This window comes from Toxorhynchites rutilus, chromosome 2, assembly GCF_029784135.1.
Source record: "Toxorhynchites rutilus septentrionalis strain SRP chromosome 2, ASM2978413v1, whole genome shotgun sequence".
NCBI lineage: Eukaryota > Metazoa > Arthropoda > Insecta > Diptera > Culicidae > Toxorhynchites > Toxorhynchites rutilus.
Window position 1 is genome coordinate 212,480,708 of NC_073745.1, and position 15,805 is coordinate 212,496,512.

Below are 15,805 nucleotides of genomic sequence, written 5' to 3' on the forward strand. Positions count from 1 at the left end.
CGATTCATCCATACAACTGCTCTGCTCTGCAAGACACATCGGGCTGCTGTTCTATAAATAACTCAACAATGATCAATCAACTGTCTCCGCTGTCCGGTCTAACTGGATAATGGAAGAACAGAACGAAAACTCTTACGCCTATATGGCAACTGTGTAAATGTGTACCATATGCAATGGTATAGAAGGGAGTACTCTAACGCCGAAAACATGGCAACTGTGTAATGTGCTAATTATAGATATGATAAACATGTGACATGTACACGATTGAAATTCGGCTCTGTTACAGCTAAAATGCTAATGAGCCTAAAATAAACAAAAGGGATAAAAAAAGCTATAGAACTTTTTTTTTTGTTTCGGACTCTGTTGCCTCAAACTGGCTCTACATTAAAAAGTATGCTACGGAAGACGATTGTGATGCTTTCATTTCAAAGATGCGAAAATTTAGTACAAGATATATTAGTGGAACAACTAAATTAGTGGATTTTAATAACATTTTGGAAGCGAAAACTTTAAAGTTAATAATTTTTAATGTGTTATTATTAATTTTATCCTCAAAAGTTATATTGAACTAGATTTTTTCTATCAATTAAATTGAAGCTCTTTAACCACTCTACAATTTGTTTTTTGACACCCAACTTCTATCTTTCTTAATTTGGTTGCAATATCGATATAAATAATTCCTAGTGGAAATTCAAGAAAAATCTTCAAAAAATCACGATTTTTACCCCACTGTACATGTAATATCCCAAATCGGAAAGCAGTTTTGAAAATTTCGACAATTATTGCTTATCTCTTGAAAAGGTCCTATCTGCTTTGATCGATTCTCTTCATCTATCTAACTCATAAGGAAATGCTTTTACTGTTGAGTTATTAACGAAAGAGAATGTTGATGATGAGAATTGATCAATTCAGATTGGTCATTTTCGAAAGCTATACGAGAAATTTTGTTGTCAAAGCCCATAGACGGCGAAGATCTAACGTCGAACTGCCATACCACATAACTTATGATAGTCGATGTTTTGTCGATAGCAATAGAGCGAAGACTTTGGTCGGATGGTACATGGTTCTCCGGTGGAAACGTTCCTCTGAACACTTGTAATTGCAATAGTTTCAGCCGAAATTCTTTCGGAAACTAGTTCTGAGAAGAACTTATATTTGGACTACTACAATAAATAATCGATTGAAAGAATCACGGAAGAATACCAGATAGCCGGCAAACTTCGAGGCAGGATATTTGGCTCTTCATTTGCGAATAGGTAGCTGGGAAAAACATTTTACATTTTACTTTTTAAGGAGAAGTAAATACATTTTCACATGAAAATGATGAACGATGATTAAATTTTCTGTTTAGAATCAATATCCTTCATAATATATCGCAAGGCGGTGCAAAAAATATTATATTTCTGAATTGTTTTTTTTTGAATTTTGAGACCCATTTCCCACGTACGTATTTTCCCACGTACGTATAACTCATCATTACGGGAGAGTGGCTGATCAGATCTACGTGGTTCATATATTTCTTGAGTTTGTCCTAACCCAAATTAAAATGATAAAATACTTTGGAAAATATTGGGGATGATTAGAAAATTTCGAAAAAATTGACTATGCATATCTTCTATATATATATATATATATATATATATATATATATATATATATATATATATATATATATATATATATATATATATATATATATATATAATCTCGTGCCACGGTGTTTGTTACCGAACTCCTCGACCTATTTTGATGAAATTATGCACAAAAAACTTGGTAAGCATGAGAATAGGTTGTAAACTATATACGATGACGTTAGGATACCTATTACTAAATATTTGATACCGATTAGAGTGTCTCTATGCAGTGAAAAAATCTAAATATTTTTTGTTCTTAAATTTTGTTTCATATAACCACAAATTTAAGCCCACATACCTTATTTTTAATCGCGATTTTAGAAGTTTTGAAAGTTGAAGAAACAATATTCAAATAATTTAACCGTCGGTTGTTTTTCAAATATAACAAATTTATTTATGTTGTTAAATGACAGATGGCGCTAGATCGAACATTTAACCACACATTCGCAAGTAACCTCACTTCTTCTAAAGCCAGACGTATCGCCGGTGAGCTGAAAGTTTTTTTGAATGAACACAACGAATTATTGAACAACATTCAACAAAACCCAATAACATCACACTTGCTCGGTTTACAAATTGACAATCACGTTATTATCATCAATTCTGATAAAACATCTTCTGGAGAGTACGTGATTCAGTGCGCAAACGTTACTAAAATCATAGAAAAATTGTAAAAAATAATCTGGAATCGTTCATACGGCTCTCTTCATGTTCTTCTTCAATAGCACTAGCGTTCCCAACGTTCGCCTTCTCATCGTAGTATTACTTGCTTCATTTTTAGTGTTATTTAGTTGAGATCTCTATACCAAACAAACACCTTGAATGTATTCTGAGTGGCAAGTTCTAGAAAGTGTGTGACCACAATGCAAGTCAGAAGAAATATTTTTGACGAAAAATGTCTGACCGTTCTGAAAGAACAAGATGTATATTGTACAAACATTAGACAACGTGATCCTGCCTCAGGTACTCCATTCACTATGAACATCATGCCTCATTTTGAAATAATATTTATGAATAGCCATATCGGACGAGTAAAATAAGGAATGCGCTCGATGGATTTTATGCGTATCGTATGATGTCCTTATATGATGTCGTGAGCTGTACCAACAATTCATGGTCAACATGTACGCAAAGGTAGAGAGCGAAAGACTGCGATTCCTACGACCTAATCAACATAAGTGGCTTGTAGAAGAACCTTGCGACTCAATTCGACATAGACACATTGAGCTCCGTGTTCCATTTCTTTGAAGAAAAAATGCAAAATGGATATTCGGGAGGAGTAAACATAAAAGCGTTTTTTTAAATAAAAAGTTGATTCTACATATAAAAAATGTGTTCGATGTGAAAAAGTTACACATTCACTGTAATTGAGGGATAAATTTTGATCGAAAATTTTGTCTGACGATGATTTTATGTTATGTATAAAGTTTTGGTGGAAATGCAAGAAAATTCATGGACAAAAAAGTTAAATTAGGGATAGGATTATGTCTTCTATGCATTTAAACAACATCGAGTGATCGTGAAATTCGATCGAGTTTCAGACCGATCGGATTCCGGAATATGAATAACTGTTCGATACTGTTACCACAATAATGGTGTATGGTCCATGCGGTGATTCGAAACCTTTATCGCCTTGCATGGTAGATGGAATATGTACAAAGCGTTTCCTAGAGATTTCACCAACGACACGATCGCAAGCGTAAGCGAATGTCTAATATATCAACGAATAAATACTGATAACGTCATTCACAAATTTCAATAACGCAGACATTGAAGTTGAAAATCGTTGAGTAGTACCATATTCGCCTCAGCTAAGCAAAGAACAATTAATACATTTGCAAGTTCGCGGTTAAAGGAAGTGGCAATATGGCTGTGATTCCAAATTAGAATACCGCTGTGAATACTCCTCGATTGATTGACAACAACGAAGTAATGCGGTTATAAACAAGAACGATACATCAGCTTCATTGTTGTCTTCCGTATCGTTGATTTCCAAATTCATGAACGAGACCCAGCAGTTATAAATTTAGCCGTGCATACTGAAAAAGAGAAGTGCTTATTTTCCTCCAACGAGACAGCATTTAAATCACATGAATATTGATTTTCTTTATTTCATTTTTCAACTTTACGACAAAAATATATTAATTTCTTTACATTTAACTTTTGAGAGATCAAACGAATCAGTTACATTAATGGAATACATTGCATCATGAAACATCATACCAACTTCCGTTGAAATCGTTTCATTCGTTCTTTTTATCGATCACATTCGAATAATTTTGTACATCGTTAAAATATTCAAACACGCTTTAAATATATTAGTTGTGTTTCATTTAACACCCAAAATATTCTCTAGAAATAATTGAAGTGGTAGAACAACGTCTGTCGGGTCAGCTAGTTTATATTCAAATATGTATGATTATTTGTTTGTATATTTTTATAAAATGTATTATTTGCTGGTATTCATGTATACGCACAAAGAGACCCAAACATTATCACCAGTGTGCTATGGAAAGCATTCTTGCAAATTAGAAAATTAAATTTTTTTTCTGAATCCTTATAGATTAGCCATAGCTTTTATGGTGATCCATATAGGTTCACTATAAGAGCTATGGCTAAAAACGTAGTTTTGTCTTTTTTTTCACGACATTCTCAATAGCTTGGAAAAGAAAATTAGAAAAAATACTCATAGCGCATTTTACTATGATAAAATTACCATCGAAAATAAATTTTTTTTAGCATTTCGATTTTTTTATCGAAATTGCATAATTCGATAAAAAAGTCAGATGTTGATGTGTTTAGTCTTATGAATTTAAATCCGCGATTTATTTAATCATTGATTTCGTAAAAATAGAAAAATATGCAGACGGTGAAAATTAGGAAAACATTTCAAAATAATTGATTTACTGCAAGCTGCTGTTACTTCTCCTCAGTCTCTTGGCAAAGATGCGGATGCTTTGTTGGGAGATGCCCCTGCAGTCCATGCCTGACTCCAAGTGACTTTTTTGGTCAGATTGTGGAAATCAATTGAGTATTGTTTTTTTTTACAAATTTTGTTACATTCGTCCGTGTTTAGTTGTTGTATGACATTTGGTATGACAATATTTCAAATGTTTATTGTCACACAATTGTCACTGCTCTACTATCACAATTGGAATTATTCTATGTTTCGAGTTTTAATTTCACAATTCTATGTTTATTAAATATGTAATATATTTTGTCAAATTTATACCGGGAATTTGCGTTTTTAAAGAAAATGCTTTATTTATCATCTAAATTTATACTTATGCCTTTAGAATATGTCCCTTCTGAATCAAATAGCTTTTTTCAACTGAAATCCAGATATATTTTATATCCAGACATATGTTATAGCTGTATTCAGGGATCGCCTCAAAATAGTACGTTCAATCCTCCATACATTATGAAAAAAAATCATAAATATAAAAAACACGTACGAACACATTACACAGCAGTACTGTGCCTCAAAACTTAATTTAATAATTCCAAAACTTCATATTACAGGGCGGACACGATATACGAGGGCAGTTCGATAAGTACTTAGCCTACAAAAAAAAACAAAAAATTTTGAAAAGTGGCTATTTATTTCTCAACATAGTCTCCTTTCTTTTTTTTGACCCAGCGATACTCCAACTTCTTGAATTCATCTAAAAAATGGATGAAAGAATTAATGGGTCTGCAAAGTAGACCTCCGTGGCGGCGATGACCTCATTCGACACAAATTTTTTTTTTGCCCGGCGAGTGACTTTTTCAAGGTTGGAAATTAAAACAAGTCGTACCGGGCCAAATTTGGAGAATATGGTGGATGGGGCAGCAGTTCGTTGTGCAATCCGACCAATTTGGCAGTGACGACGGAGGAATATTCATTTTTTCCATTTTTCTAAACTCCGCGGACACGCCCGCTTCCACTCACGGTCAAAAAAAACTACGAGTCCGATTCGGCTTAAATTTTGTCAGTAGCCGTTTACGAGAATCGAGAATGTATCCGTTTTTATATCCATTTCCGTACCCGTATCCGTATCCGTATCCGTTTCCATTTCAGTTTTCGTTTCCGTTTTCGGAAACATGCATGTGTTATATTACTAATGCCATTTCTCTCTTACTAACTTAATTTTGGGTCTCTTAGTGCAATAAACCGGAAGCCACCATCTTCATTTCCAAAATTGAATCGGAATACGATATTCGTCATCCGCTGTTATCTCCTTACGATATCAGCATTGGATGGGGGCAATGCCCACTACGTAGGTAGTTTCGATCATTGCAGATCATTCAGAACCATTATCAGCAATCCGGAAGTCAAAATAAGACTATAATCGTTCTCCGTTCGTCAGTCATTTTCACTTATCACCTACATAATTGGAGGTGTGTGTAACTTCCAGCCCGTTGGGAGTAGATTCGCTGCAAAAAATAGAGAGTCGGTTCAGGACCATGGGGGGGTCGGTTTAGGATTACCATTTTTTAACGTTCATGAACCCCATCGATCTGTAGAAAACATAGTTAAAGAGTTATATTATACATTTCAATGCCGAAGTCGCAAGAATTTAATGTCATGAAAGGCCGTTGCAATCCAGGGTGTCGGGTCAGGGCCACCCTCCCCTTTATGCTACTTTTTGTGGGGTTACGTGATGTTTCTCATCTGTACACATAAACCAGCATTGATTGAGGTCTTGGAAGACAATAACGCGTAGGTGAGATATCAATCGAAATGCATGACAAAGAGGTACATTGTTGGACCTAAGGATCAGCTTAAGCGTAATGCATGAAACTGTTATCAAAAAGTGAATGGTAACCACTAAATTATTGCTTCCAATGAAATTTCATACCGTTTTGTCTCAAATTTCGAACACTTAAGCTTTGATGGCCATTAAGCAGTGTCTCATCACTAAAAATGATAGTTTTTCGCGAAATTGATTTAATTTTTGGATACAATAGAGCCTTCTTTTTCATTTTATTTAAAAAAAAATTATTTACAAATATATTTTCATGGTGAAAAACTAAAAATTACATTAATCACATTTGTCTCAAATTTCGAACACCATTTATGTCACTAATTCGTATTCCGAACACTTTTGTCTCAATTTCCGAACAGCAAAAATGCATTTATTTCAAAAAATCATAGCTTTAGAACTACTGGACCGATTCAAATGATCGATATATCTAAACAATGCGAATTAGCTAGTTTTTTTCTTGGAAAAATATTTCACTCGCAAAAAAATGGATTTTGTTTTCGTAATTATTGATTGTATTCGTTTTTATTAATTTACATGGTTTCGGGACCAGGGCGCTATATTTTTTCTTGAAAGCCGAGCATTTTTTACATAACATATCCGAAAATCAGAGATGTGTTTTTTTATTGTTTTTGAGTCATTATTTTTCAAAGTTAACATGATTTAGTCTTCGTTCGATATTCCTATGCGACTAGACGAGATCTATACGAATAGGATTCCATTTTTGAAAAAAAGGAGAGAAGATTTTTTAGATCATCGATTAACTTTGAAAAATTATAATTCAAAAACGAAAAAGAATACATCTCTGACTTTTTGATATGTTAGGTAAAAATCATCAGCTTTCAAGAAAACATATAAAAAATACAGTGCCCATGGTCCCGAGACCATGAGAACTATAAAAAACAAATACGTATTATGAAAATAAAATTCAATTGTTTTGCAGATGTATTATCTTTTAAAAATACCTAACCATCTAACTGGCTTTAATTTGATATATCGATCATCTAATCGGTCCAGTAATTCAAAAGTTATGATTTTTTGAAAAAAAGTTATTTTAGGAAAAAAAAATAAATCGGAGAATCACTATATCGCGTTGGCATGGAATGGCTGTATAATCGAATCAGTATATAATCGAGTCCGACCTGTTACTTCAGGACCCCGGTTTTGTTATTGTGGTTTTAGTTGAAAACCTGACTAAGAAAATGAATTTTACTCTCGTTGGTTTGCGCCTGCGTCCTGTGTTTTGCAAGGCAAGAGCTTGCAAACATTTGTTAACAAATGGTATTTTTTATATTGTTGTTCCAGAATTGGATTATCCTTGTGCCCCAATTTGTGAACTATCGCTGTATTTGCCTGAAAACAGTGTGTTCAAACATTTTCTGTTCGGAATTTGATTCATGCGTCAAAACTTGATTTAAGTTCCGAACACTACTTCAATACTAATTTTAATGAATAATTCAAAACAAAATATCATTTTTTCATAAATTGATTAAAGTCTCTTACCTTTTCTAGCATTTTAAATGAAAACAGCAAACAAATATGTTGAAAAAACTACAAAAACTGAATAGTTAACGTTGCTTGTCTTTTACGGAAATCATTTTATCATTGGTTTTAACTGTCACTTTTTTTTCAAATGCCTAATATTATAAATTATAGGCTGTATCGACACCTGTAAATGATGTTCAAATGAAGCCTATAACCCAAAGAATGTCAAGGCTGTCATTATTCAATTATTTATAACATTAAAGTTTTCTATCTTCTCGTTACTAAAGTCTCGTTATTAAAGTAGAAATCTTCTCGTTACAGTTTTATGGGCCTACCGCAAGGCTCCTGCCTAAGCCCCCTCTTGTACAGTTTTTACGTCAATGATATGGATGATTGTCTAACTAGAGACTGCACGCTGAGACAACTTGCAGACGATGGAGTTATTTCCTTCACGGGTACAAAACCCGTCGTTCTGCAAAACTCGTTGCAAGATATAAAAAAGCTATATTATACATTTCAACATTTCAATGTTCACGTGGGCCCTCAAGCTGGGTATCGAATTCTCTACGGAGAAAACTGAAATGGTCGTTTTTTCTAGGATGCACGAACCCGCCCAATTCCAGCTTCACCTATCCGGCAAAACGATCAGGCACTCGATGTTTTTCAAATACTTGGGTGTATATATTGATTCTAGGTGTATCTGGGGGAGACACATTGCGTATTTGAAACAGAAATGCCAGCAAAGAATCTATTTTCTCCAAACAATAACCGGAACATGATGGGTCGTCCATCCAGGAGACCTCATTCAGTTGTACAAAACAACGATATTATCAGTGTTAGAATATGGCAGTTTTTACTTCCGATCAGCTGCCAGGATTCATATTCTCAAGCTGGAGAGAATACAATATCGTTGCTTGCGTATAGCAATGGGGTGTTTGCCATTCGACACATACGGATACGGAGTACCCCCGCTTACTCTTCGGTTCACAGAATTATCCTACAGATTTCTCATCCGTTGCAAGATCATGAATCCATTGATGATTGATAACTTCGAAAATATACTCCAACTGACTCCAAGTTTTATGTCTTTATACCATGAGTTCCTTACCCATGAAGTGCATCCTTCACCGGGCATCTCCAACTAAGTTTGCTTCCCATACTTTTGCAATTCTTCTGTCATTTTTGATCTGTCCATGAGACAAAAAATCCATGGAATCCAAGATCATCTACGATCCAATGTTATTCCGTCGATATTTTCGGAAAAATATGGAAAAGTTAGATCTGATAAAATGTTCTTTAGGGGGTCTTCGTAGCCTAATTGGTTGCGTGTCCGCTACTAAGCGAACGATCATGAGCTAATAACTCAGGGCCCCTCAACTGACCATCTTTGTGTGTTATTCTAGCTACTACGTCCACGCAACAATCATCATGTGTCGGTAATCCCAGTCCCTTACCGCTCACATTACGATCTGCTGTATCGGTAATTGGTGCTAATTCTAACACAGCAATGGAAGCCTCATATCAGCAGTCCCGTTGTGAACAGTCCAACTGTGAACATTCGAACAATAGGAATATTCTAACGCCGAAAAAGGCGGTATGTGTTGTGTATCGATAGAATTGGAATATTCTTAGGCCTAAACAGCTACTGTGTTATACATAAAAAAAACAAATGTTTATCGATGGATAGGAATCTTAAGCCTAAATAATATACAACAATAGTTATCTTAACATAAAAATGTATACGAATAAATTCGGCTCTGTGACAGCTGAATTGCTAAATGAGCCTAATAAACGGATGGGATAAAAAAAAAAGTTCTTTACTGACGGTTCATTCATAAACGGGTCCACTGGCTTCGGCATCTTCAATGAAAATTCCAGTGCCTCTTTCAAACTCAAAGATCCTTGTTCCGTGTATGTCGCTGAACTGGGTGCGATATATTACGCATTAGGGATCATTGAAACATTGCCCATCGACCACTATTTTATTTTTTCAGACAGTCTCAGCTCAATAGAGGCAATCCGCTCAATGAAAGTTGATAAACGCTCATCTTATTTCCTAACAAGAATAAGACAACTATTGAGTGTTTTGGTCGAAAAATTATTCAAGATTACCTTAGCATTGGTTCCCTCTCATTGCTCGATTCCGGGGAATGAGAAAGCGGACTCGCTAGCTAAGGTAGGCGCTTTAGAAGGCACACTTTTTGAAAGGCAAATTGCTTATAATGAGTTTTTCCACATTCTTCGTCAGCACACGCTCGTAAGTTGGCAGCGCATGTGGAGTGAAGATGAGTTCGGTCGTTGGTTACACACGATTATCCGTAAGGTCTCGACGAATGCATGGTTCAAGGGGTTGGATGTAGGTCGTGATTTCATTCACGTGATATCTCGGCTTATGTCCAATCACTACAACCTAAACGCGCATCTTTATCGCATTGGGCTCGCAGCAAACAATTTTTTTGGCGATTGTGGCGATGGCTACCACGACATCGAGCATGTTGTCTGGTCGTGTATCCGGTTCCATGCTGTCCGCTCTCAGCTTTCCAGAGCATTGAGGGCACTAGGCAGACAATCGGATATCCCCGTCCGGGATATCTTAGGTAGCCGGGATCCTGATCTTCTGCTTCATCTATACCTGTTCCACAGAAACGTCGATTTCAACGTTTAATGATGTTTCCTCCGTTGTATCCCTGTATCATATCCCTCCTAACCGATCGATAAACTTTTACTTAGTCGCGGCAATTCATACACATACTCTTTACAGATACACAGGTCGAAGGTTGTGCAGGCCACTGAACATTCAACAAGAGCCAAAGGTTGTACCGCTTATGACAACTCTACACGAGCTGAAGATTGTACCGCCCAGTGACTATTCTACCCTGGATTCCTCGAGTCAAGAGAAATGCACCACGATTGATATGAGGTACAGATTAGGGAGGCGTCGCTGATTAATGATCAGTTGCACCCCAATAGGAAGTATCCCGTGTCGGCCACACATACAGAGTACTGGAGACTGCAACATCCCAATTATGAGAATCTTTGTAATACTAACCTCGAGCCAACCGCGAGTAATCGGTTACATATTACTAACATAGTCGTAAGACAAAAATTGTCAAAATATTGAACTCCCGGCCCCGTCAGGCTAACGCCATATGTGCCCTAATAAAATATATATTTTGGAAAAAAAACATTAAAGTCCAGTAAATTTACATTCAAAATGAAGTGTTCGATATTTGAATCATGCATAGCAATTTGATTCAAATTCTGAACACTACTTAGATACTAATTTCAATGAATATTTCTGCATAGAATATTTTTTTTCGTCTTTTTATTGTAGAGTCTTACATTTTCAGCAGTTAACATGAAAAAAGGCAAACAAAAAATTTGAAACAACTACAAAAACTGAAAAATTAACGATGCTTGTTTTTTACGCAATTTGCTAACGCAAGCATTTTATCTTTGGTTTTGACCGTCACTTTTCTGTAAATGTTTAATATTATTAATTATAGGCTGTATCAATGCCTGTAAATGATGTTAAAATATAGCTTATACCTCAAAGAATGTCAGGGCTTTCATTATTCGATTATTTATAACATTGAAGTATAGTAAATTTACATTTAAGAATGAAGTGTTCGGAATTTGAGACTGTTCGGAATACAAAACGGTACATTTTTCTAAAATTTTTTGTTTGTTTTATTTTTAAAAGCCCTCTTTGAAATCACCCTTTAGAATGCTAATTTTTTCCTCCAATCCGATTCACTTGTGAATTACCTCCATTAGGTCAACACGTCACCCGCAGACACCGTACCTTCTGTGTGTGTGTGTGTGTGTGCAGCGAATGTGTGCGGTCTAATTATTTGTACTTTAAAACGCCACCGCGCCATCATTATCGTCAATGTCGAATCCGGCCGCGTTCGCATACCGGATCGACAAACAATACAATGGAAAACGCGAACGGAAGTACATTTCAGCATGTATGGATTCTCTCTCTTTCCCTCTCGTGTGGAGGAAATGAGTACATTGGTATGTACGTGTGCGTGTGTGTGTGTGTGTGTGGGTCGGATGGTTTGATGAAAACGGCGGAAAGTATGCATTCTTTTAGCGCGGAATGAGTGGTCAACAATCGGCTCTCTCTCGGCCGGGGCCGGACCGGACGTAAAGTCTGGTCACGTCTATCATCATTACAGTGTGCGACAAAAGAATTTGTCGTCGGCATCCATCGCAGAGACAATGGCCGTAACGCTGATTCAGCAATCGATTGTGGGAAATGTGTCACTTCTGAAAATTATAACATAATTACTAATTCGTTTCTTCATACACATTGTTCTATAGTAGAAACCATGGATTCGCCATAAATCCGGTATCGCTAGAAACGCAGTATCTAATTAAAAGAAATACTCCTTCGTGCGCTCGTGCTGTTTACCAAACAATCCGATCCCAACGGATGGTCGGTCGCTGGTCAGCATCGCACAGAAGGCGATGTTGGAACAGAAAATTTATGCTAATCGAATATAAATCGATGGCGCCAGCCAACTGGTTGCTATCCTTTCTTCTTAGCGATCCACTCAATCAGAAGATTTGCTGAGCTTATTGATCAACTTCTGCTGCTGGCCTGTTAGTGAACGTGTTCTGCGTTTTTTTGTCGTACCTGTTCTACATATTGTATATTTCTCGTTCTGCTTCTTTGTGGATTTATTTCTCAAGAATCTGCATAACTCTTTCCGTCTTCTGCAATGTTATGGTTGCTTAGGATCTCGATTTTGTTTAAAATCATCTCGAAAAGATAGTCCTGCTCTTGATTGCCATAAATCATGATTGGTTAAAGAGCACGAATGGCTTATTATCATTGTTGTGACGTTGGAAGGACATTGCTATAGATCATTGTATTTCAAGCGTTGAAAATGAAAAGAAATAAATTTCATCTTTTCCTACAGATTATAATAATGATGGGTATCCTCGACTCGACTGATCAAAACATTGTACCTGTGGCATACTACAATCAATTTTTTTTTTCAATTTTCCTTGCAGTATTCCGGCATTCGAATCGGTCCTGTTGTCAAACGAGATGTGATGAAAGCGTCAACTATGCTGGAACACGAAAATCAGTAAGTATCGGGAGATTTATTTATTCTCTTCAGGGAAAATTTTGATCATAATGATAGAATCCTGATCATCGAACCATGTGAAGAATGAAAAAGGAATAAAAAAAACGTACTCTCTATATTTTTCGGATGTTTTCCTCTATTAAAATTCTTCATCAACTCTTTCACTCAGCTGTGAGCTACTCTACCCGTCATGCTAATGGGTGCCATTAAAATGCCACGCTCAGAATGAATTTTCGATTTTAATGTCACTGTTCGCTGCGAGTAAACGAACAGCCATATCGTTGTTTTTGTTAAGACGGATTACCCAAATCGCTGTAACATATAGCTGGTGGAAATGAATGAGCTTCTGGTTTCTAGACAGTATATATGTTTCCTAGTCAATCCCCGATTTTCGGCTAACGAACAAAACCCGGTACCACCGATTGCACAATGCACACGGCTCCCGTTCAGCGATTCGCAACTTTGTTTCTTTATCGCCCAATCGTTAACCCGCCATCCGGTGGTGCACCAAGGTATCCGTTTGCCATAAAACTGTAATTATCGCGGTCTACCCTGTACGTGACGTTGGTGCAATAATTACTCACGGGTACCCTCGTTGTTGTGTTGCTATTAGAAATGCTTAAAATAGCATCCGCCGAACCGGTCCGGGAGAGGGGCAATGGTGCGCGGTCTTCGACCGAATTTTATCACCAAATCCAACCCATTTGCGGGCTAGAATTATTGTCGACCCATATCCTGCACTTAAGCTCACTGCAGCTGTTCCAACGCCTTGCGGTTGGAGTGAGCTCATGGTTCGATGTTTTGTCTTATCAAGTGCACCGGGTTTGGAGGAGATGAAGGAGCTATGATGTATTTTTTTTCTAAATCTCATTTACGATAATCAGCGATATAAAGACAAATGGAATGCGCTTCTTCATTTTTGTTCTTATCTTTATAGAAATGATTCAACATTTCGTCATGTGCTCATCTCATATTGCAGTGAAATTTTGTTGGTTTCATGACATTGTTATTCAAACAACCTTGGCATTTATAATTACTAAAAAAATAATCTAGACGACTTTTTGAAAAGGGCCTATATTTTTACAGAAATTCTAATTTATGAACTGTAAAACCTACATATTTTGGTAAACCAATGAAATTTTGGAGAGATTTTAAAATTTTCATTAAAAATATGAAACAATTTTTAATAAATGCACTGAAAAAAATATTATTTAAAAATTCAACTTAATTTCTTTTTATAATATTTTGTAAGTCAGGAAAAAATATATGAATGGCTGATACATCAATCATTATCGGAATATGAGCACCTCTACAGGGAAAGAGTTTTTACAAAAACTTTTTTGTGTGAATTTTTGCGATTGACATTTTCTGCAAACTTTTTTTCCCTATTTTTTTTTGAGAAAATTTCAAGTATGCACAGTTGCTTAAGGGTCGCTATTTTTACACCTAAAAGGTTTAACTGCAATCTGAAATACCATTTTTATAGCCAGTCGAATTGGGATGAAATTCGTCAAGGGCTATTAACAAGAGTAATTTTCCAAAGAAAACATGAAAAAATTATAAAATTGTTAGAAAAACTCTCACCTTGCAGAAGTGCTTTTATTCCGACGGATGATTGTTATTTGAATGGGCTATTCATATTATTTTTTTCATAATAAAAAAAAGGTTTGACAGAAATGAATCAAAATTCTCAAAATATGTTTTTCAGGGTATTTATTTAAAATTAGTTTTGATATTTTTAATCACCTGCATTTTATTCTTTGACTAAAATTTAGTATGTTATAAGACCTTGTCAAAGAACAAGATTTTTTTGTAAGAATTTTAGAGAAAGAACTTAGGTTCTGTCCTTTTCACAAATCGTCTAGTTTTTTTTCTTCTTCATTCCGAGTATGCTTAATTGTTTGAATGGCCAACGTTTTTACACCCACAAAGTTTCTCAATAATCGAAAATGATGTTGCCAACTCCAACAAGGCTTTTGATGAATTGTCAATCGAATCGTTTTTAATTAACGAAAATTGGAAGCATTCCCATTTTTCCATTAACCCACATTGCGCAACGTAGTTTATAATCTATCACATCCTCAATAAATTCACGAACAATCGCTTCGTAGGTTGGTTTGAACCTAATAAATCAATAGATCGGACTTTACCGCGACAAACTAACTACAAGGCTGACTCGATTATACCGTTCTGAATCATATTTCGGACACTTTGTTCTAATATCTTGAATTGCTTGATGCACTGATGATATAACTATAAAATGAATATCACAATTGCTTCTTTAGAGTAATCCCTTGGTTTCACTGTCACTTCATTTAAGAATTACATTTGAATTATTACATAGTAAGAAAAAATCCATCCAAAATCCAAAATCCACTCATTATCGTTTGTGGTTCACGTTTGCTTAGCGCGAGCACGTAGAATTTACCCCTTCACCAATATTTAAATTTCTCTTGTGTTTCATCAGTTCTCATCATCGTTATCAGGTTACTGTGATTGCTTGGTAAGTGTTTCACAGTTGACTATAAAATATAATCAAGTGTAATGTAATTTTCGTTCAAAAAACTACAAAATAAAGTGTCCGAAATTTGAATTGAATCTGTCCGAAATTTGATTTTTTTAAGAATGGCGTCCGAAGTTTGATTCTTATTCGCTTGATTTGAAAAGCATTTTATTCGATGATTTTTTAATGTTTTCAATTAAAAGGGTACCAAAGTAGAAAGCTTAAAGACATATTGAACTAATTTATTAAAAATATCAACCAAATAATACCTGTGCATAAAGTCGAGATCTGTTTTCTGCATCATATGCCTTAAGGGTCCGAAATATGATTCAGAAC

The 15,805-nt window shown here is 35.6% G+C and overlaps 1 protein-coding gene across 1 annotated transcript in view; it reads left to right on the top strand.

Moving 5' to 3' along the window:
- Positions 1 to 15,805, top strand: part of LOC129767774 (eukaryotic translation initiation factor 5B) — a 311,161-nt gene that overhangs the window by 108,848 nt on the left and 186,508 nt on the right. Inside the window, exon 6 of the mRNA XM_055768962.1 lies at positions 12,890 to 12,966. Within this exon, the coding sequence (XP_055624937.1) occupies positions 12,890 to 12,966 (77 nt within the window). The remainder of the gene's footprint in view (positions 1 to 12,889; positions 12,967 to 15,805) is intronic.